We start from the raw sequence: 21,015 nt of genomic DNA, 5'->3' as shown, positions 1-21,015 counted from the left end.
GTATGCGAGGAATTACAAAAGGTTTATTTTTTTTGCCCATACACCAAACTCTCCCGATTTAAATGATGAGTGTCATTTAATGATTGTATTGTGGGGAACCAATTTGAGAAATGGAAGACCGAACTGACAGTCGCGCATGACAAGACAAATTAATGTCAGTATTACTGTCTCATCACCAGCAATGGGGATATCTCATTCATATACCATGCTAGACTCATATATATATATATATATATATATATATATATATATATATATATATATATATATATATATTACGTGGTAGATAAGCTTTAGCATTGGAGATAGATTGTGGCTTCCATCAACGTAATTGTCTGCATCATTTCCAAGCTACCATATGTTACGGTTTTCTTCTGGTGAAAGAGAGGAGGACCAAAATGCATCTTTAATGAAAGATGAAAAATGAACAATATACAAAAACAAGAAATGTGAAAAACCGAAACAGCCCTATCTGGTGCAACAAACACAGAGACAGGAACAATCACCCACGAAATACCCAAAGAATATGGCTGCCTAAATATGGTTCCCAATCAGAGACAACGATAAACACCTGCCTCTGATTGAGAACCACTTTAGGCAACCATAGACTTTCCTAGACAACTCTACTGAACACAACCCCATAAATCTAATAAACCCCTAGACAAGACAAGACAAGACACATAAATCACCCATGTCACACCCTGGCCTGACCAAAATAATAAAGAAAACACAAAATACTAAGACCAGGGCGTGACAGTAGGAGACTCTGGCGGCTCACGACAGACAGGAGACTCTGGCGGGTCACGACAGACGGGAGACTCTGGCGGCTCACGACAGACTCTGGCGGCTCACGACAGACGGGAGACTCTGGCGGCTCACGACAGACTCTGGCGGCTCACGACAGACGGGAGACTCTGGCGGGTCACGACAGACGGGAGACTCACAGGCGGGAGACTCTGGCAACGCTGGACAGGCGGGAGACTCCGGCTGCGCTGGCGAGGAGGAAGGCTCCGGCAGCACTGGACAGGCGAGAGACTCCGGCAGCGCTGGAGAGGAGGAAGGCTCTGGCAGCACTGGTCTGCCACGTCCACCTCAGGTCACAGTGTTCAGACAGACAGGCAGAAAGACAGACTTATTAGAGTGGGTTTGACTTGTACATCATTTCATCTGACAGTGGTCAGATGAGCCAAAGAGATGCAGGCCATTTCCGGGATGCTGCCTGGACAGTCCGGGTGTACGGAATGTTTTTCCGGGCAGTTATCCTCCTCACCTGGCTCTCTCTGGGCCTAATCCCATAAAACGCCCATGGGAGATACTGCCTGTTAAAGGTACATTCTGCTGGCTGGAATTCTAGCTGGCAGATAAATTCAAGTATTTAGAAACAGCTTGATGTTCTCAACTTAAATAGGTGAGACTGGGTTAATTAAGCTTGGCGGTAACGTAGAAGAGACATTTAAAAAAAAAAATACTTCTTACACATACTGTACCTGTAAACTCCTGATTTTATCATATTTTAATTAACACATTTATTTTTATATCCTTGTAAAATAAAATATGATTTACTCAAACAATGGTTTGTTGGTTGGTTATTTTTTGTACTGCATCTGATGCAGGGTAAATTATATATATTGTAACAGGTATCCAGAAATAAATCATTAATAAGAATTGAAAACAAAAACTGGACAAATGAATAAATGTTTTTATTTTGAGAGAGAGTGAACATCCGTCACCTCACCAGCAGGCAGAACAGTGTTCATTTTGTTCTTGTGCGGCCTGCTGAGAGATGTGATAGCTTAGGATTCAAAATGAGTCTGACCGGGATTGATGTGATATGAGGACGTAATATTATGACCTTTGCTCATGAAGCTACAATTTTCAGCAAATAATGTTCTGTCTGCCAAGTGGATGCTCTGTTGGCACAGGTAAGATACCCCCCTGCCTTATCAGTGGCTTGGGGGTGTATCCCTGGAGATGTTCCCCCCTACAAAGAACTGGTTGAGCCTGCCTCCATAGGCCCCATGACCCCCTTGGCAAAACAACAGGTTCATTCAGCAGCACAGCACCACTGCTGACCTCACTGTCTCTTTGTGAAGGGAAAATCCAGAGTTGCATTCTGTAAAATGGCAAATGGTCAACCAGCTGCGAGCAGAGCGCATCTCTGTCTCTAACCTAACACAGGCCTACAGATGAGCGTTGAAGAGCCCAGTGCCACACTCTCCTCTGGACAACATAACATACAAGGAAAACATGGTAAGACTCCATGCATAAATCTCTGTCTCACTCCTTACCACTATTTACTTTCAACATCACCTTGATACCTTCTCTGTTGCTCTCACCTCCCCTGACGCCCTCTGTCTTTAGGCTATCGACTCACTCAACATCACTGACAACAGATGTTGTTTTCATAATGCCTGTCTACTTACTGTACATGTACTAGCTGTTGTGCATGTTGTTTAACAACAACTATAATGATTTAATGGAATTGTTCATGGTTTTTAAGAATCTAATGTCAATCATCATAATATATTTCAAGTACATGTACATTGTATACTTCTTACTAATGTAATGTATTATCTGCTAGAGGGTAACTTAAAGGGAAATATATGCATTCAGTGCATGCTTTGGTTTGATTCTAGGGGTTTATTACAATGTTTAAGGATCATGTTGAAGCAGATGATTTTTAGAGGGGATTTGTAAATATATAATGCCATCTTATTTTCCCACAATATCTCACTGCATGAGCTAGAAATACCCTGTAGTATTTAACTCTGATTAAAAAAAATTTAAAGTGTGTGTCTTGCAATAGAAAACAAATGTAAGTAGTCTGATTCACCCGCATGTGAAATACCTGCCGCATAGGTCTGGTGCTGTGTAGAGTAAATCCATATGTCTGCAGCACAAGTATGACGTGTTGGATGACGTGTTGGGTTCTCACGTTTGGCTATGAATGATACATTGTGCTTCAGTTCACACACCTGGACACCTGTGACATTATCTACGCACCTTTACACACCTGCCATTCAAATTCCATACACCTGGACAAACCCTCCTGAGATCTCTCAGTTTCACAGTCATCCTAATTAAATATGTTTGATTAAGGGGATGAATAAGGCTTCTGTGTGTGTAGAAGGGGAGGGGGAGTCAGCCAGGAAGAATAGGTTATGTTCATATCCAGTCTCCCAGGAGACTGATATAAATAGTGTGTGTGTGTTGTATTCATTGCACATGTTGCAGAATCTTGATGGAGATATATTATCTGTGATTGAGAATCCTGTGGCTGTCAGTCATCCTTTTCACCCAGAGAAGACAGGAGTGGGAGAGGCCCGAGGAGCTCAGAGTCAGAGCTGCCATGCCTGGCTGAGAGGAATCCATTCTACAAACCACGGTAAGGCCATGCCTGGGTGGTGCACTGTTTAATAGGGCTGGAACCACAGGCTATGATTAGTATGACATTATCCAATTAGTGCACAAACAAGGCATGTTACATAAAGTCTAATCTAATTAGAGTATATAAGCTTTAAGCTTCAGTACTTTAGTGTCTCATTGTCTTAAGTTAAAGCCAAGTCCAGCGAGCCTCAGTGCTTTAGCTATCCTTTTCACAAACTGTAGTACAGTATGCAGCTACCCCTCACAGCTGCCGTGCAGACTTTATATGAGTCAGTTGATTATGACACTGCCTGTGAAATGTTCAGCATTCATCTTTGTCACCTGTTCCCTGTATGTGGTATGCTTTGTTCACATCCTTAGTTGTGTGCACGTTGTAGACTGTAATGGCTGTTACATGCTGTGCCGCTATCTCTTCCACTCTATGTCAGTGTGACAGACAGCTAACATGCCTTTTAGCAGTATACCCAAGCAGTTTATCTCTTATCAGTGTCTAATTCAGCTGTGCTCCATTGTCAGCCCATAGACTGGTGAGAGTACTGGTTGCTGTGTGTGCAGTAGGACTTCTGGGAGGCTTAGCATTCGGAGTGTGGTTCCTAGGTGAGACATCCTGCAAGTGTCAAATCATGAAGAGAATGATGACATGTTCAATGTTCTAGTGTTTGTGAAGCACAGATTCCTTGCTGTGGTGGATAGCAAACACAAATAACCCTACATGTCAGAATATAGAACACTGTATTTGAATGTTTTACAATGAGACTGTTATAGCTGATTAACTATGCATGATAATTATGTCTCACACAATGACAGAGCTAGATTAAGAACATCTGTTTTACATCCACTGCAGCTATAATTCACTCTGCATGTTGTTGTTTTCCCTCCCACAGTCAGGTTGTTGTTGCGGCCTACCTCCTCTCAGAGTCCAGCAGGGCTGGGGGACACCAAGGAGACGTCCTTCTGTAACGTGACCGAGGACATCTCTGTGGCTGACCCCAGGAAAGGTCTGTGCCTCTCAGCCCGTCACCCACCACAGAGACTGTCATCTTGTCTGTGTGATTGGTTACATCCCAAATAGCACCTTATTCCCCATAGGCGCCAGTCATAAGTATTGCACTATATAGGGTAAGCAGTGCTTTCAGAAAGTATTCACACCCCTTGACTCTTTCCACATGTTGTGTTACAGCCTGAATTTAAAAAAAAAATGTGTCACTGTCCTACGCACAATATCCCATAATGTCAAAGTTGAATTATGTTTTTAGAAATGTTTACAAATTAATTACAAATGAGAGCTGAAATGTTTTGAGTCAATACGTATTCAACCCCTTTGTTATGGCAAGCCTAAATACGTTCAGGAGTAAAAATGTGCTTAACAAGTCACATAATAAGTTGCATGGACTCATTCCGTGTGCAATAATAGTGTTTAACATGATTTTTGAATGACCACCTTATCTCTGTACCCCACACATAATACAATTGTCCGTAAGGTCCCCCAGTTAAGCAGGGAATTTCAAGCACAGATTCAACCACAAAGACCAGGGAGGTTTTCCAGTGCCTCACAAAGAAGGCCACCCATTGGTAGATGGGTAAAAATAAAAAACAGACATTGAATATCCCTTTGAGCATGTTAAAGTTATTAAAGTTATAACTCGGTTGCCGGAGAGGAAGGAAACTGCTCAGGGATTTCACCATGAGGCCCATGGTGACTTTAAAACCGTTAGAGTTTAATGGCTGTGATAGGAGAAAACTGAGGATGGATCAACAACATTGTAGTAACTCCACAATACTAACCTAATTGACAGAGTGAAAAGATGGAAACCTGTACAGAATAAAAATATTCCAAAACATGCGACCTGTATGCAACAAGGCACTAAAGTAATACTGCAAAAAATGTGTCAAAGCAATGAACTTTTTGTCCTGAATACAGAGTGTTATGTTTGGGGCAATCCAATGCAACTGTAACGATTCTCTTCTTGTGAAGTAGAGGCGGACCAAAGCGCAGCGTGGTGGTTGTTCATTGTACTTTATTTACGACACTATACAAGAACAAACTAACGAAAAAACAAGAAACGTGAGAACTCAAAACAGCCCTGTCTGGTGCAAACACAAAAACAGGAACAATCACCCACAAACAAACAGTGAAACCCAGGCTACCTAAGTATGATTCTCAATCAGAGACAACTAATGACACCTGCCTCTGATTGAGAACCATACTAGGCCGAAAACATAGAACTGCCCCAAAACATAGAAAAACAAACATAGACTGCCCACCCAACTCACGCCCTGACCATACTAAATAAATACAAAAACAAAGGAAATAGAGGTCAGAACGTGACAGTACCCCCCCCCAAAGGTGCGGACTCCGGCCGCAAAACCTTGACCTATAGGGGAGGGTCTGGGTGGGCGTCTGTCCGCGGTGGCGGCTCTGGCGCGGGACGCGGACCCCACTTCACCATTGTCTCAGTCCGCCTTATTGTCCGCCTCCGTGGCTTACTCACCATGCCCACCCCTCTCAATGACCCCACTGGACAGAGGGGCTGCTTGGGACAGAGGGGCAGCTCGGGACAGAGGTGAAGCAGCTGCTCGGGACAGAGGGACAGCTGCTCGGGACAGAGGGACAGCTGCTCGGGACAGAGGGACAGCTGCTCGGGACAGAGGGACAGCTGCTCGGGACAGAGGGACAGCTGCTCGGGACAGAGGGGCAGCTGCTCCGGGCGGAGGGGCTCTAGCGGCCCCTGGCTGACTGGCGGCACTGGCGGCCCCTGGCTGACTGGCGGCCCCTGGTTGACTGGCGGCACTGGCGGCCCCTGGCTGACTGGCGGCACTGGCGGCCCCTGGCTGACTGGCGGCACTGGCGGCCCCTGGCTGACTGGCGGCACTGGCGGCCCCTGGCTGACTGGCGGCACTGGCGGCCCCTGGCTGACGGGCGGCACTGGCGGCCCCTGGCTGACGGGCGGCATTGGCGGCCCCTGGCAGACGGGCGGCATTGGCGGCTCCTGGCAGACGGGCGGCGCTGGCGGCGCTGGGCAGACGGGCGGCGCTGGCGGCGCTGGGCAGACGGGCGGCGCTGGGCAGACGGGCGGCGCTGGCGGCGCTGGGCAGACGGGCGGCGCTGGCGGCGCTGGGCAGACGGGCGGCGCTGGCGGCGCTGGGCAGACGGGCGGCGCTGGCGGCGCTGGGCAGACGGGCGGCGCTGGCGGCGCTGGGCAGACGGGCGGCGCTGGCGCTGGGCAGACGGGAGGCTCCGGCAGAGGCGCCGGACAGGCGGGAGGCTCCGGCAGAGGCGCCGGACAGGCGGGAGGCTCCGGCAGAGGCGCCGGACAGGCGGGAGGCTCCGGCAGAGGCGCCGGACAGGCGGGAGGCTCCGGCCGAGGCGCCGGACAGGCGGGAGGCTCCGGCAGAGGCGCCGGACAGGCGGGAGGCTCCGGCAGCGCTGGAGAGGAGGAAGGCTCTGGTAGCGCCGGAGAGGCGGGAGACTCCGGCAGCGCTGGAGAGGAAGGCTCTGGTAGCGCCGGAGAGGCGGGAGACTCCGGCAGCGCTGGAGAGGAGTAAGGCTCTGGACGGATGGGCCGGAGAGACAGCCTGGTACGGGGAGCTGCCACCGGAGGGCTGGGGTGTGGAGGTGGTGACGGATAGACCGGGCCGTGCAGGCGCACTGGAGCTCTTGAGCACCGAGCCTGCCCAACCTTACCCGGTTGAATGGTCCCGGTCGCCCTGCCAGTGCGGCGAGGTGGAATAGCCCGCACTGGGCTATGCAGGCGAACCGGGGACACCGTGCGCAAGGCTGGTGCCATGTAAGCCGGCCCAAGGAGACGCACTGGAGACCAGATGCGTAGAGCCGGCTTAATGGCACTTGGCTCGATGCCCACTCTAGCCCGGCCGATACGCGGAGCTGGAATGTACCGCACCGGGCTGTGCACCCGCACTGGGGACACCGTGCGCTCCACAGCATAACACGGTGCCTGCCCGGTCTCTCTAGCGTATGGCGTAGCCATACTCCCTGTTAGCCCCCCCCCCCCCAAGAAATTTTTGGGGCTGACTCCCGGGCTTCCATCCACGACGCCGCGCTGCCTCCTCATACCAGCGCCTCTCCGCTTTCGCCGCCTCCCGTTCTTCCTTGGGGCGGCGATATTCTCCTGGCTGAGCCCAAGGTCCTTTACCGTCTAATTCGTCCTCCCATGTCCATACCTCCTCGCGCTGCTCCTGCTGCTGCTTTCTCCTTTGCCCATTACCACACCGCTTGGTCCTGTTTTGGTGGGTGATTCTGTAACGATTCTCTTCTTGTGAAGTAGAGGCGGACCAAAGCGCAGCGTGGTGGTTGTTCATTGTACTTTATTTACGACACTATACAAGAACAAACTAACGAAAAAACAAGAAACGTGAGAACTCAAAACAGCCCTGTCTGGTGCAAACACAAAAACAGGAACAATCACCCACAAACAAACAGTGAAACCCAGGCTACCTAAGTATGATTCTCAATCAGAGACAACTAATGACACCTGCCTCTGATTGAGAACCATACTAGGCCGAAAACATAGAACTGCCCCAAAACATAGAAAAACAAACATAGACTGCCCACCCAACTCACGCCCTGACCATACTAAATAAATACAAAAACAAAGGAAATAGAGGTCAGAACGTGACAGCAACACATTACTGAGTGCCACTATCCATATTTTCAAGCATAGTAGTGGCTACATCATGTTATGGGTATGATTGTAATCGTTAAGGACCAGGGAGTTTTTCAGGATAAAAAATAAACCTAGAGGAAAACCTGGTTCAAAATTCTTTCCGCCAGACACTGGGAGATGGATTCACCTTTCATCAGGACAATAACCTAAAATGCAAGGCCACATCTACACTGGAGTTGCTTACCAAGAAGACAGTGAATGTTCCTGAGTGGCTGAGTTACAGTTTTGACTTAAATCTACTTGAAAATCTATGGCAAGACCTGAAAATGGTTGTCTAGCAATGATCAACAACCAATTTGACAGAGCTTGAAGAATTTAAGAAAATAATAATGTGGAAATATTGCACAATCCAGGTGTGGAAAGCTCTTAGAGACTCACTGCTGTAATCGCTGCCAAATGTGCTTCTACAAAGTATTGACTCAGGGGTGTGAATGTTTATGAAAATGAGATATTTCTGTATTTCATTTTCAATAAATTTGCCAACAGTTCAAAAAACATGTTTTAACTTTGTCCTTATGGGGTATTGTGTTTATATGGGTGAGAAAAACTAATATTTAATTGATTTTGAATTCAGGCTGTAACACAACAAAATGTGGAACAAGTCAAGGGACACACTTGTTTTGTCAGGCAGAAAGACCTTCCTAGCAGTTTGATAAACCAAATGTGTTTATATTACAACTATAATTGTCTTTATTGTAGTACATATCTTTATTAATACATTTCTTAACAACTTCTACATGATCACAGTCAGTGGAGAGGAGTGGAGACTTCAGTGGAGAGGAGTGGAGACTGTCTATCAACCGACATCAAAACATGAAATAATGATCTGTTTATATTGACTACATTAGTTTTTGGATATAAGCTGCTTAACATTTCCCTCTCAAACAAGACAGCAGTTCATTACTGTTGATCTAGTTGGTCTCTGGAGGGATTATTTTCAATCAATGAGGTTCAGTGTTTTACAGAATCAGCCCGGAGAACTCTCTCCTGGAGATCCAGCTAGAGAAGGTGCCCACGTGGCTGCCTGTGTGCTATGAGAGATGGAACTCTTCCCTGGGGACCCTGGTCTGCCGCCAGCTGGGATATCTAAGGCTAGTCAACTGAGACCATTTCCTTACCATAAAGCCCACAGCAGCTTGGCAACATAAAAGGCTATTCACCTAACCATAAGGCTGATTGCTCCCAGTTAATGTTAGATGATTTAATACCTCGTTTATAGGCTTGCCCGATGCCCCGTGGATCATACATTACTTTTTAAAACAGACACTCTCCCATCTCGCCTGCTTTTATAGAAGATATAACTACGATTAATTTTGTTTCCAGACTGACCAAGCAAAAAGGGGTGAACTTAACGGACATCGGACCTAACTACACCGATGGCTTTATACAGATCACATCTGAACACAAGACCAGCCTGGAAAATATATGGCAGTTAAGGTACGGCAGCTGTCTGAGGATATAATACATAACCTAATGATTCAGAAGAAAATAGATGTGCTATAACATAGTCATCAAGCTTTTTTAATGGATGGATTTGTTTTTATTTAGGGGGAGTTGCGTCACAGGGAAGGTTATAGCTTTGAAATGTTTTGGTAAGTTTCTGCAGGGTACTAACAACACTAACATAACAGTGGATTACATTGTAAATGTATGCATCTCACACACAGGTAAGACCCAATGACCTTCACACGACCTCTCAGTCATGACTTCCTAGTTCTACATATTGGTGGTATACACTAGGTGTACAAAACATTAGGTACACCTTCTCTTTCCATGACATAGACTGACCAGGGGAATTCAGGTGAAAGCTATTGTCCCTTATTGATGTCACTTGTTAAATCTACTTCAATCAGTGTAGATGAAAGGGAGAAGAAAGCTTAAATAATATTGTTTAAGCCTTGAGACAATTGAGACATGGATTGTTTATGTGTGCCATTCAGAGGGTGAATGTGAGAAACAAAAGATTTAAGTGCCTTTGAACGGGTTATGGTAGTAAGTACCAAGTGCACCGGTTTGAGTGTGTCAAGAACTGCAACACTGCTAGGTTTTCACGCTCAACAGTTTCCCGTGTGTATGAAGAATGGTCCACCACCCAAAGGACATCCAGCCAACTGTGGGAAGCATTGGAGTCAACATGGGCCAGCATCCCTTTCAACACGCTTTCGACACCTTATAGAGTCCATGCCCCGATATTGAGACTGTTCTGAGGGCAAAGGGGGGTCCAACTCAATATTAGGAAAGTGTTCCTAATGTTTTTTACAGTAGGGTGATGAGTTACCTCCATACAATGTATGTAAAGTGATCTGGGAAAAAATGCCTTCATATATGTTTCCTTTGCCTGTGTAGAGTGTGGGACGCGGGCTAAGCTGCCCAGGATAATCGGGGGAGTGGAGGCTACCTTGGGAAGGTGGCCCTGGCAAGTCAGTCTCTACTACAGCAACCGACACACCTGTGGAGGCACCATCATCACCAGCCAATGGGTGGTCACCGCAGCCCACTGTGTGCACAAGTAAGACCCCTCGGGGTAAAAGGTTAGAGGTCAGAGGTCACTGACTCATGACAGTGTAGTGATGACTAGGGACAGCAATTGCTCTCACTTTCTTTTGCACAAAGTAATTAATACTTTATACAATTGAGAATTGAAGAGCCATCTAGCTGACATACATCTCTTCATCTCTTTTATAACATTCCAGTTATAGGCTGCCACAGGTGTCCAGTTGGGTGGTCTACGCTGGTATTGTCACACGCAGTTCAGCTAAAATGGCTCAGTACACTGGATATGCAGTGGAAAAGATCATCTACAACAAGAAATACAACCCCAGGAGCCACGACAATGACATTGCTCTGATGAAACTACTGACCCCACTGAATTTCTCAGGTGACAGGGAACTTGATTACTTCACTTTTGAATGCATCACATAGTCCCTTGGCCGACTGGAACACTCAACTACATGATTACAGCAATCAGTTCCAAACCATGTTCCAATATTACTGAAATTAACTTCAACATGACCTACACTGTTCTCTAATATTCCAAATATTATTTTGTATTACATTTTTTAGATACCATCAGGCCTATCTGTCTGCCACAGTACGAGCATGATCTACCAGGAGGAACACAGTGCTGGATCTCTGGCTGGGGCTACACTCAACCAGATGATGGTACGACTATGTTAAATCAATAATATCATTTAAATAGGAAAATTTAATGTATCTATATCGATGGTTAAATGTTTTCTCATAGCCCAAAGTCATTTAAATCATAAAAATGAGAGGTATATTTACATTAGTTTGACTTTCTTTGACAGTTCTCATCCCTGCCACGCTAAAAGAAGCTCCGGTTCCACTGATAAGCACCAAGAAATGCAACAGTTCCTGCATGTACAATGGAGAGGTCACCCCCCGCATGCTCTGTGCTGGATACACCGAGGGCAAAGTGGACGCATGTCAGGTTAGTTCATAAACACATACCAGTGTTCTTCCTCCTGTGGTTTGTTTTATGAAGAGATTTACCAAAGGTCAGAGAGTTGTTGTCTTACAAAAGTAGAATTTGTTCTTTATAATGAGAATATTTTCCCTCAGGTATCCCCCTGTACTGTTCTAAATGATCAAAGACAAAGCTCATTAGGCATGTGCCTGAGAGAGCACACCAGCTTTATTCAGGGTCCTACCAATCAAATTCAGTGGCGCTCAGGATTCAGTATTCCACAATATCCCAACACATAATCACTAAATCACTGTGACTTAACAATATCTCAACCCATAACAGTCAGTGTGGTAGTCTGGTAACCCGTGTGATTGACAGCAATGTATATCTGCCCAGGGAGACAGTGGGGGTCCGCTAGTCTGTCAAATTGACAACGTGTGGAGACTGGTGGGGGTGGTGAGCTGGGGTACAGGCTGCGCTGAGCCCAACCACCCCGGAGTCTACACCAAGGTGGCCGAGTTTCTCGGCTGGATCTACGACATGATTGAGGTAAACTTACACTAACTCTTCCGTTGGATAGGCTTATGTATTGATGTTTTACATATCAGGACCACATCTGCTTTGCAGTTCTGTTTCTCCTCTTGAAATTGCATAATACTGTTACATTTGTTTTTCCATCCACAGAGCTACTGAGGAGGAAGATGAATAAGACAATGGATGATCAGGGAGACTCCAGAACAGGCCTAGAGGAAACTGAAACATATGATGCTCCTGACATTCTTCCTCCTGTACTGTAAATGTAATTTTACCTCCTTATAACGGCCATGTTGATTGCAGAAATGCATACATTATTTAACAGTAGGAAATATTTTATACTATACATGTTTGTCATACATTGTATTTTTAGCACCTGAATGAGAACATATTTATACCATATATTTGTATTGTATTGAAAATAAATGATGCTTCATATCTAAACATGTTCATTGTCTACTCTGGTGTGATGAAAGAGCTTTATGTACCCGAGCCATCATTTCAGGATGCAGACCGTGTCCACCGTTTAGTGCAAAGTAGTAGCATCTCTTCTGTCTGTAGAGGGCGTGCATGCACCATTCTCATCTCGTTTCCATAGTAACAGAGATCACTCGCTACAAAGTTGATTTAGTCAACATTTAGCTGTAAAGTTAGCACAGGGGTCGCAAGAACTTGAAGCAAGCAAGTTTACTGTGAGTATTTCCATGTGTTTTGTGTTAGAAAGATAACTAACGTTACTGTTCACCATTTGATTCACAGTATTCGTATCAAATAGTTTGATTGTATTCAAAGGCATTGCTGTCTGGTGTATTGCAACAGGTGGTAGACCTAGCGCTAGCTATTTAGCTACTGTAGCTAGCTTGCTAGCTAACGTTAACGTTATTTAACCTGGCTATGAATTATCTCCATGCTTGTTCATCTATAGCTAACTTTCATTGTCATACCCATAATCAAATACAAAACTCAAATGATCTGTGTGTATAACGTTACTAAACTAAATCCCTCAAAATCTTTTCAGAAATATGTCTTCTTCCCTGGGGTGTACAAAGGAAGTTTTGCAGCAGGTCAACCAGTTCTGGTCCATGTTAGACGACCTGTCTCAGAATGACCCTCAAAGCTACCAGATGTTTATCGAGAAACAGATGAAACAGGGAACTGATTATAATGCACCACCTCAGCCTGACTCCTGCCTACTCACTGAAATACTGGTACCATCAAGTATCTGTTTTTTCTATGAACAGCTACACCCACACTGTAGAGTATATCAGCTACACCCACACTGTAGAGTTCATCAGCTACACCCACACTGTAGAGTTCATCAGCTACACCCACACTGTAGAGTTCATCAGCTACACCAACACTGTAGAGTTCATCAGCTACACCCACACTGTAGAGTTTATCAGCTACACCCACACTGTAGAGTTCATCAGCTACACCAACACTGTAGAGTTCATCAGCTACACCCACGCTGTAGAGTTTATCGATTCAAAACATACAAACACTGGCCTACATAAAAATGACATAGCAAAGTGTGTTGGTAAGAGAATACTGGTTCATTTGTTTGCAGTGCACGTTTGACTGCACTGCTGGCTAATATGGAGGTGTGAACTATAAAGAGGCTGAACAGTTGCTTTATTGTTTGTGTCAGGAGCCAAAGAAAGGGTTGCTGTACATCAATGTGTGTGGCTGGAAGCGCGTCCCTACCCCTGCTGATGAGAACAAGCCAGTGCCTGTGTGTGGAGGGAGACTGGAGACAGACACTGATGAAGGAGGAGGTACCAAGAGTCACTGTTGTCCTGCAGAACACAAACCTGTATTTCTGCATAATTACCTGCATTGTAACCTGTATTACAAGAGGTGCTGGCAAAAAAAGTTAACATTCCCCAAATTACTTTCTACTACAGCTGACTTTCTTATGGTTTTGATATTGTTATGTAACACTGAAATAAAAAGTTGTATCATTGTCGTTTCTCAGTACTACAACTTTGTTGTGTTTCCTGTATTCAGACGACTACAGTGTGATGGATGTGGCGTTCAGCCCTGCGGTGCTGCAGCAGGCTCAGAAGGACAAGAAGGAGGACCAGGTTCACCTGTTAGCTCTGAGCTTCACCCAGCAGCAGCATGGCCTGCGCCTGATCCAGCAGTACAACATCAGCAGCAGTAAGCTGAAGGGCAGCCTAGAGGACATGCAGCGCCGCCTGGGTTCTCTAAAACAGTCCAGCCCTGCCACAAACACAGGTAAAGCCTCTACGTAATTATTCCCTGGTTCAAGGGGTTTTATTTTTTATTAAGGTGACACCACCAAGATAAAGGCGAGATTATTGAATTCAAGATTTCTTTAAAGGTATACTGTAGATGAAGATACATTTTTTGACATTCATTTGACATCAATTTCCCAGCCTCCCAGACCCCAGCTTCCCTGCTTCAGCAGATCTCTCTGCGTGAAGGGCAGACTGAGGACAGTACACCTGTGCAGCTCATCACATCTGTCCAGCTAACTCCTGGGCCAGGGGACCAACGCAACAAGACCAAGAACCTGATCCAGGTGATCTCTAGCTCAGTGACAGCCGAGCCTCAGCGGCCACAGCACCAGCTCACTGTCAACTCTGACCCCAGTGACCTCTCCCGGAGCCTGAAGCTGACTGTGGAGCTACCAAAGGTTCAGTCCATCACAGAGTGCCATCTCAGCATTTCCCAGGTCAGGGACCACTCTGCTTCCCCTTCCCTTGTGCTATGAATAAGGCCCTGTGATGGATTAACAAAAATTCTGTCCCTTTTGCTTAAACGCTTCTTATGTTGACATAATAGCCTGTAAGTTATCCTTTCTGTGGTCTTGTCGGTCTAATAGTCTGTGTGTATTTCTCTGTAGGATGATGTACTACTAGAAGTGGAGGATATGTACCATCTACACCTGGAGCTGCCTGAGACTGTGAATGAGGAGTCGGCCTCTGCCACATTCAACAAGAAGAAACGGTTATTAACTTTGCAGGTGTCTATACTCTAGTGCTGGTACTGCCAACACTAAAAAGACGCAAATTCATTAATAGACAAAGAAAATAACAATTAAACACTGTCTTTTCCTGCAAGACACAGTTACACCCAGTAGGTCATTTGTCTTTCTGAAGAGATTGGGACTTTGGAAATTAGAGAAGGCAGGGATGTAATTTCTGTTATGTTATGCATAAAAGTTGTGTATCTGAACCTTTGTAGTAGTAAACAGTACCTTAGTAAAGACATTCACAACAACAATGACTCGAGTGGAATTTTAGTCCTCCATGATCATGAACTACATTAACTGCATGTCTGGGAAATAATTCACAAAGTCAATATTCATGCAATAATCCATGTTTATTAAAACTTCAAAATTGTATCGTGAAGAACTTTATTCATATTTGGCAACAACTTGTACTTCAAACAGTTACTGTAAGTCAAATGTCCATAGGACAGAGCCATTTTTGAAAGAATGGTTTTATCTCAAAACTAATAAATAGATTGGTCCCAATTGTTTTAATAACTACCTCTGCAGGGCTGCTGTGAATACTGAGAGGGTGTTATGACATCATATTCCAGTGGTCACAGTTTGAGGCTAGTGGTTCCCTCTATGGTTGGTTGGTTCCCAGTTCTACCGTCTCTCTCCATGGTCCTCCTCCACCCAGGCCACTATCTTCCCCTCCCAGCCAGGCACCAGGGCTCCGTCCTGGAACACCTGAAAACACCAACCAGAACCAGACAGGCATACTCTTTAAAAATAAACTACACTACACTACATGACCAACAGTACAGTGCATTCAGAAAGTATTCAGACCCCTTGACTTTTTCCATATTTTGTTACAGTACAGCCTTGTTCTAAAATTGATTTAAAAAACATTTTTCCTCATCAATCTACACACAATACCCATACCCCCAGAGAGACAGAAGCTGTTTCTCAATCTCCAGGCCATCAGACTGTTAAACAGCCACCACTAACTCTGAGAGGCTGCTGCCAACATACTGACTCAACTCCAGCCACTTTAATAATGGAAAAATTGATGTAAAAATGTAAAAGTCACTAGCCACTTTAAACAATGCCACTTCATATAATGTTTACATACCCTACATTACTCATCTCATATGTACAGTATATACTGTACCCTATACCATCTACTGCATCTTGCCATCTTTTTTTTATTTCACCTTTATTTAACCAGGTAGGCAAGTTGAGAACAAGTTCTCATTTGCAACTGCGACCTGGCCAAGATAAAGCAAAGCAGTTGGACACATACAACAACAGAGTTACACATGGAGTAAAACAAACATACAGTCAATAATACAGTAGAAAAATAAGTCTATATACAATGTGAGCAAATGAGGTGAGATAAGGGAGGTAAAGGCAAATAAAAGTAAATACAATATAGCAAGTAAAACACTGGAATGGTAGATTTGCAGTGGAAGAATGTGCAAAGGAGAGATAGAAATAATGGGGTGCAAAGGAGCAAAATAAATAAATACAGTAGGGTGAGAGGTAGTTGTTTGGGCTAAATTATAGATGGTCTATGTACAGGTGCAGTAATCTGTGAGCTGCTCTACCAGCTGGTGCTTAAAGCTAGTGAGGGAGATAAGTGTTTCCAGTTTCAGAGATTTTTGTAGTTCGTTCCAGTCATTGGCAGCAGAGAACTGAAAGGAGAGGCGGCCAAAGGAAGAATTGGTTTAGATATACCTGCTGGGGTGGGTGCTGCTATGGTGACCAGCGAGCTGAGATAAGGGGGGACTTTACCTAGCAGGGTCTTGTAGATGACCTGGAGCCAGTGGGTTTGGCGACGAGTATGAAGCGAGGGCCAGCCAACGAGAGCGTACAGGTCGCAGTGGTGGGTAGTATATGGGGCTTTGGTGACAAAATGGATGGCACTGTGATAGACTGCATCCAATTTGTTGAGTAGGGTATTGGAGGCTATTTTATAAATGATGTCGCCGAAGTCGAGGATCGGTAGGATGGTCAGTTTTACAAGGGTATGTTTGGCAGCTTGAGTAAAGGATGCTTTGTTGCGAAATAGGAAGCCAATTCTAGATTTAACTTTGGATTGGAGATGTTTGATGTGAGTCTGGAAGGAGAGTTTACAGTTTAACCAGACACCTAGGTATTTCTAGTTGTCCACATATTCTAAGTCCGAACCGTCCAGAGTAGTGATGTTGGACGGGCGGGCAGGTGCAGGCAGTGAACGGTTGAAGAGCGTGCATTTAATTTTACTTGTATATAAGAGCAATTGGAGGCCACGGAAGGAGAGTTGTATGGCATTGAAGCTCGTCTGGAGGGTTGTTAACGCAGTGTCCAAAGAAGGGCCAGGAGTATACAGAATGGTGTCGTCTTCGTAGAGGTGGATCAGAGACTCACCAGCAGCAAGAGCGACAACATTGATGTATACAGAGAAGAGAGTCGGTCCAAGAATTGAACCCTGTGGCACCCCCATAGAGACTGCCAGAGGCCCGGACAACAGGCCCTCCGATTTGACACACTGAACTCTATCAGAGAAGTCTATCAGAGATTACTTTTATGTAATACATGTATCACTAGCCACTTTAAACAATGCCACTTTTATGTTTACATACCCTACATTACTCATCTCATATGTATACTGTACTCTATACCATCTACTGCATCTTGCCTATGCCATTCTGTACCATCATTCATTCATATATTTGTATGTACATATTGTTCATCCCTTTACACTTGTGTGTATAAGGTAGTTGTTGTGGAATTGTTAGGTTACATTACTCGTTGGTTATTACTGCATTGTCGGAACTAGAAGCACAAGCATTTCGCTACACTCGCATTAACATCTGCTAACCATGTGTATGTGACAAATAACATTTAATTTGAATGACAAAGCAAAAACAGGTTTAGACATTTTTGCAAATGCTTTAAAAATAGAAAAGTGAAATATCACATCGACATATGTACTGTATTTAGACCCTTTACTCAGTACTTTGTTGAAGCACCTTTGGCAGTGACTACAGACTCGTATCTTCTTGTGTATGACGCTACAAGCTTGGCACACCTGTATGTTTGTCCCATTCTTCTCTGCAGATCCTCTCAAGCTCTGTAAGGTTGGATGGGGAGCTTTGCTGCCCAGCTATAGTCAGGTCCATAAGTATTTGGACAGTGACACTATTTGCATAATTTTTGCTCTGTACGCCACCACAATAGATTTGAAAGGAAACATTCAAGATGTGCTTTAAGTGTAGACGCTCATCTTTAATTTAAGGGTTTTCTCAAAATTATTGTATGAACCATGTAGGTATTACAACCATTTTTAAACATAGCGCACGTGGCCCTCCCCACACACACACACACAATTTTAGGGGCTCAAAAGTAAATTGGACAAACTAACATAAATCATAAATTAAATTGTGAGTTTTAATACTTGGTTGCAAATCCTGCCTGAACTCTGGAACGCATAGGCATCACCAGATGCTGGGTTTCTTCCCTGGTGATGCTCTGCCGAGCCTTTACTGCAGCTGTCTACTGTTCCTACTTGTTCTTAGGGCGTTTTGCCTTCAGTTTTGCCTTCTGCAAGTGAAATGCATGCTCAATTGAATTCAGGTCAGGTGATTGACTTGGCCATTGCAGAACATTCCACCACTTTGCCTTAAAAAAGTATTGGGTTACTTTTGTAGTATGCTTCGGGTCATTGTCCATCTGCACTGTGAAGCGCGGTCCAATGAGTTTTGAAGCATTAGGCTGAATCTGAGCATATAATATAGCCCTAAACACTTCAGCATTCATCCTGCTGCTTTGTCAGCAGTCACCACATCATCAATAAATACAAGGGAACCAGTTCCATGGGCATCCATACATGCCCACGCCATAACACTACCTCCACCATGCTTCACAGATGAGGTGGTATGCTTCTGATCATGAGCAGTTCCTTTCCTTCTCCATACTCTCTTCCCATCATTCTGGTGCAAGTTGATCTTTGTCTCATCTGTCCATTGGACTGTTCCAGAACTGCACAGGCTTTTTTAGATGTTTTCTAACTTTTGATCCCTTAAAAAGGGGGGAACCACACGTAAAAAGTTTTGTAAATTCTACACAGTTCACCCGATTTGGATGTAAATACCCTCAAATTAATGCTGAAAGCCTGCATTTACAGCTCATTATTTAATGTCAACTCCAATGCTGTGGTAGACAGCTAAAATAATAATAAGTTGGTCAATGTCCAAATATTATGAATAGTGATCAGATGAATTGCAATTAATTGCAAAGTCCCTCTTTGCCATGCAAATGAACTGAATCCCCCCAAAACATTTCCACTACATTTCAGCCCTGCCACAAAAGGACCAACTGACATGTCAGTGATTCTCTCGTTAACACAGGTATGACTGTTGACGAGGACAAGGCTGGAGATCACTCTGTCATGCTTATTGAGTTCGAATAACAGACTGGAAGCTTCAAAAGGAAGGTGGTGTCATTGTATGTCATTGTATGCAGTAGCGTTAAGATTTCCCTTCACTCAAACTAAGAGGCCTAGCCTGAACCATGGAAAACAGCCCCAGAGCATTATTCCTCCTCCACCAAACTTTACAGTTGGCACTATGCATTCGGACTGGTAGTGTTCTCCTGGCATTCCCCAAACCCAGATTTGTCTGTGGCTGGAATAGCCAAATCAACTCATTTGAAGCGGTGTCCACATACTTTTGTATGTGTAGTGTATGATATACACAGGGACAGTCTCTAAACACATATCAACCTTAATAGAGAATCCACATCTTTATGATCTTAACATAGTTACTGGGTTTTGGAACTATTGCCAATTCCAAGTGTTTTCTCTTTTCATTTTGGTCATTCAGGCATTTCCCCCTAAGTGGTAACATTTGACCCTGTCTAAATGTAAACCCAAAGCTGTAACCCAAAACATGCCTACCTCCTCCTTCACAGTCCCAAACTCTGGGTCGAGGGCTTTGAAGTGGTACCTGAAGCTACCCTGGCGGTCCACCGCTGCCTTGAAGTCTCTCAGAGTCACCTCCCCCAGCCTAACAGCACAGCACAGTCTCAGTGTCAAATGGCATCATGGTACACTGATCTGTGCAGAGACACATACATGCACATTCCCTCACAACGCTACAGCACATAGACACACAATAAACACACCAATGACACACATGCATGCATTCAATACCCAAAGCAGCCATCAAGGCAAAGGGTGGCTACTTTTAAGAATCTAAAATCTACAATATATTTTGATTTGTGTAACACTTTTTTGGTTACTACATGATGTGTTATATGTGTTATTTCATAGTTTTGATGTCTTCACTATTATTCTACAATGTAGGAAATTGTAAAAAAAAAAAGAAAAAAAAAGAATGAAAAACCCTTGAATGAGTAGGTGTGTCCAAACTTTTGACTGGCACTGTACATTGCATCCACAACTTACAGGCAGCATGCAACACAAAGGTACATATGCAATGGACATCATCAAGATCCAAAGAGGGATTCTGGATTTGTACCTTTTGGAGATGTTGACCAGGAAAGGAGTGAGTGAACGATCAGTGAAGTAGAGGACTTTAGTGGAGACTGTGGAGTCCAGGCCAGGACTACTGTGGGAGTGAGCTATTTCTGAAAACAAATAAAAACATATAGGTTTGCTTACTGGCTACAGCTTAAAGACAGGATTGATTGATTTTATTTGCCAATTAAGAAACACATATACAGTACATACATCCAAAAACCCATGCCAGGGATATCACAAGAAAGACGGATTTCCATGGTACAAAAACATTCCAACATTACATAGATACACATGACCTAAATACAGACGTGAAAATGTGTCTATGGCTTGATCATTACCCAGCTTTTGACCTTTTTAAATTAAGTTATGGTTTTGATTTGATTTATTAGGATCCCCACACCTGCATTGCTTGCTGTTTGGGGTTTTAGGCTGGGTTTCTGTACAGCACTTTGAGATATCAGCTGATGTACGAAGGGCTATATAAATACATTTGATTTGA

At 44.4% G+C, this 21,015-nt stretch overlaps 3 protein-coding genes across 7 annotated transcripts in view; 2 read left to right on the top strand and 1 right to left on the bottom strand.

The window, feature by feature from the left end:
* The first annotated feature begins 883 nt into the window (after window positions 1-883).
* Window positions 884-12,419, top strand: LOC139382697 (transmembrane protease serine 5-like). Of its 2 annotated transcripts, XM_071126793.1 has the most exons (13): window positions 884-2,250; window positions 3,235-3,385; window positions 3,904-3,984; window positions 4,272-4,385; window positions 9,028-9,163; window positions 9,396-9,509; window positions 9,621-9,664; window positions 10,419-10,581; window positions 10,766-10,950; window positions 11,136-11,234; window positions 11,381-11,523; window positions 11,896-12,048; window positions 12,184-12,419. In XM_071126793.1, the coding sequence occupies exons 1-13, from the start codon at window positions 2,248-2,250 to the stop codon at window positions 12,190-12,192; spliced, it is 1,395 nt and encodes a 464-aa protein (XP_070982894.1). In that variant the 5' UTR covers window positions 884-2,247; the 3' UTR covers window positions 12,193-12,419. The 2 variants fall into 2 exon arrangements, with proteins under 2 accessions (XP_070982894.1, XP_070982893.1); XM_071126792.1 differs by having other exon boundaries at window positions 884-3,385.
* A 239-nt stretch (window positions 12,420-12,658) lies between these two features.
* LOC139382698 (PIH1 domain containing 2) lies at window positions 12,659-15,346 on the top strand. 2 transcript variants are annotated; one of them, XM_071126794.1, is made up of 6 exons: window positions 12,659-12,725; window positions 13,052-13,241; window positions 13,682-13,808; window positions 14,041-14,271; window positions 14,433-14,731; window positions 14,903-15,346. In XM_071126794.1, the coding sequence occupies exons 2-6, from the start codon at window positions 13,056-13,058 to the stop codon at window positions 15,035-15,037; spliced, it is 978 nt and encodes a 325-aa protein (XP_070982895.1). In that variant the 5' UTR covers window positions 12,659-12,725; window positions 13,052-13,055; the 3' UTR covers window positions 15,038-15,346. The 2 variants fall into 2 exon arrangements, with proteins under 2 accessions (XP_070982895.1, XP_070982896.1); XM_071126795.1 differs by lacking the exon at window positions 12,659-12,725 and having other exon boundaries at window positions 13,032-13,241.
* Window positions 15,347-15,365: 19 nt separating this feature from the next.
* LOC139382696 (dixin-A-like) overlaps window positions 15,366-21,015 on the bottom strand; it is a 30,906-nt gene continuing 25,256 nt past the window's right edge. For 2 of the 3 annotated variants that reach the window (XM_071126789.1, XM_071126790.1), the window contains exons 13-15: window positions 20,515-20,623; window positions 19,932-20,040; window positions 15,366-15,739 (exon numbers count right to left, since the gene is read on the bottom strand). In XM_071126789.1, the coding sequence (XP_070982890.1) occupies window positions 15,656-15,739; window positions 19,932-20,040; window positions 20,515-20,623 (302 nt within the window). In that variant the 3' untranslated portion in view covers window positions 15,366-15,655. Of the gene's footprint in view, window positions 15,740-19,931; window positions 20,091-20,514; window positions 20,624-21,015 lie in introns of those variants that run through there. The other variant, XM_071126791.1, reaches the window with a different exon arrangement.

The sequence above is a fragment of the Oncorhynchus clarkii genome, chromosome 24 (genome assembly GCF_045791955.1).
Source record: "Oncorhynchus clarkii lewisi isolate Uvic-CL-2024 chromosome 24, UVic_Ocla_1.0, whole genome shotgun sequence".
Classification (NCBI taxonomy): domain Eukaryota; kingdom Metazoa; phylum Chordata; class Actinopteri; order Salmoniformes; family Salmonidae; genus Oncorhynchus; species Oncorhynchus clarkii.
Note: the sequence above shows the minus strand (reverse complement) of the source record. Positions and strands in the feature narration are given on the sequence as shown.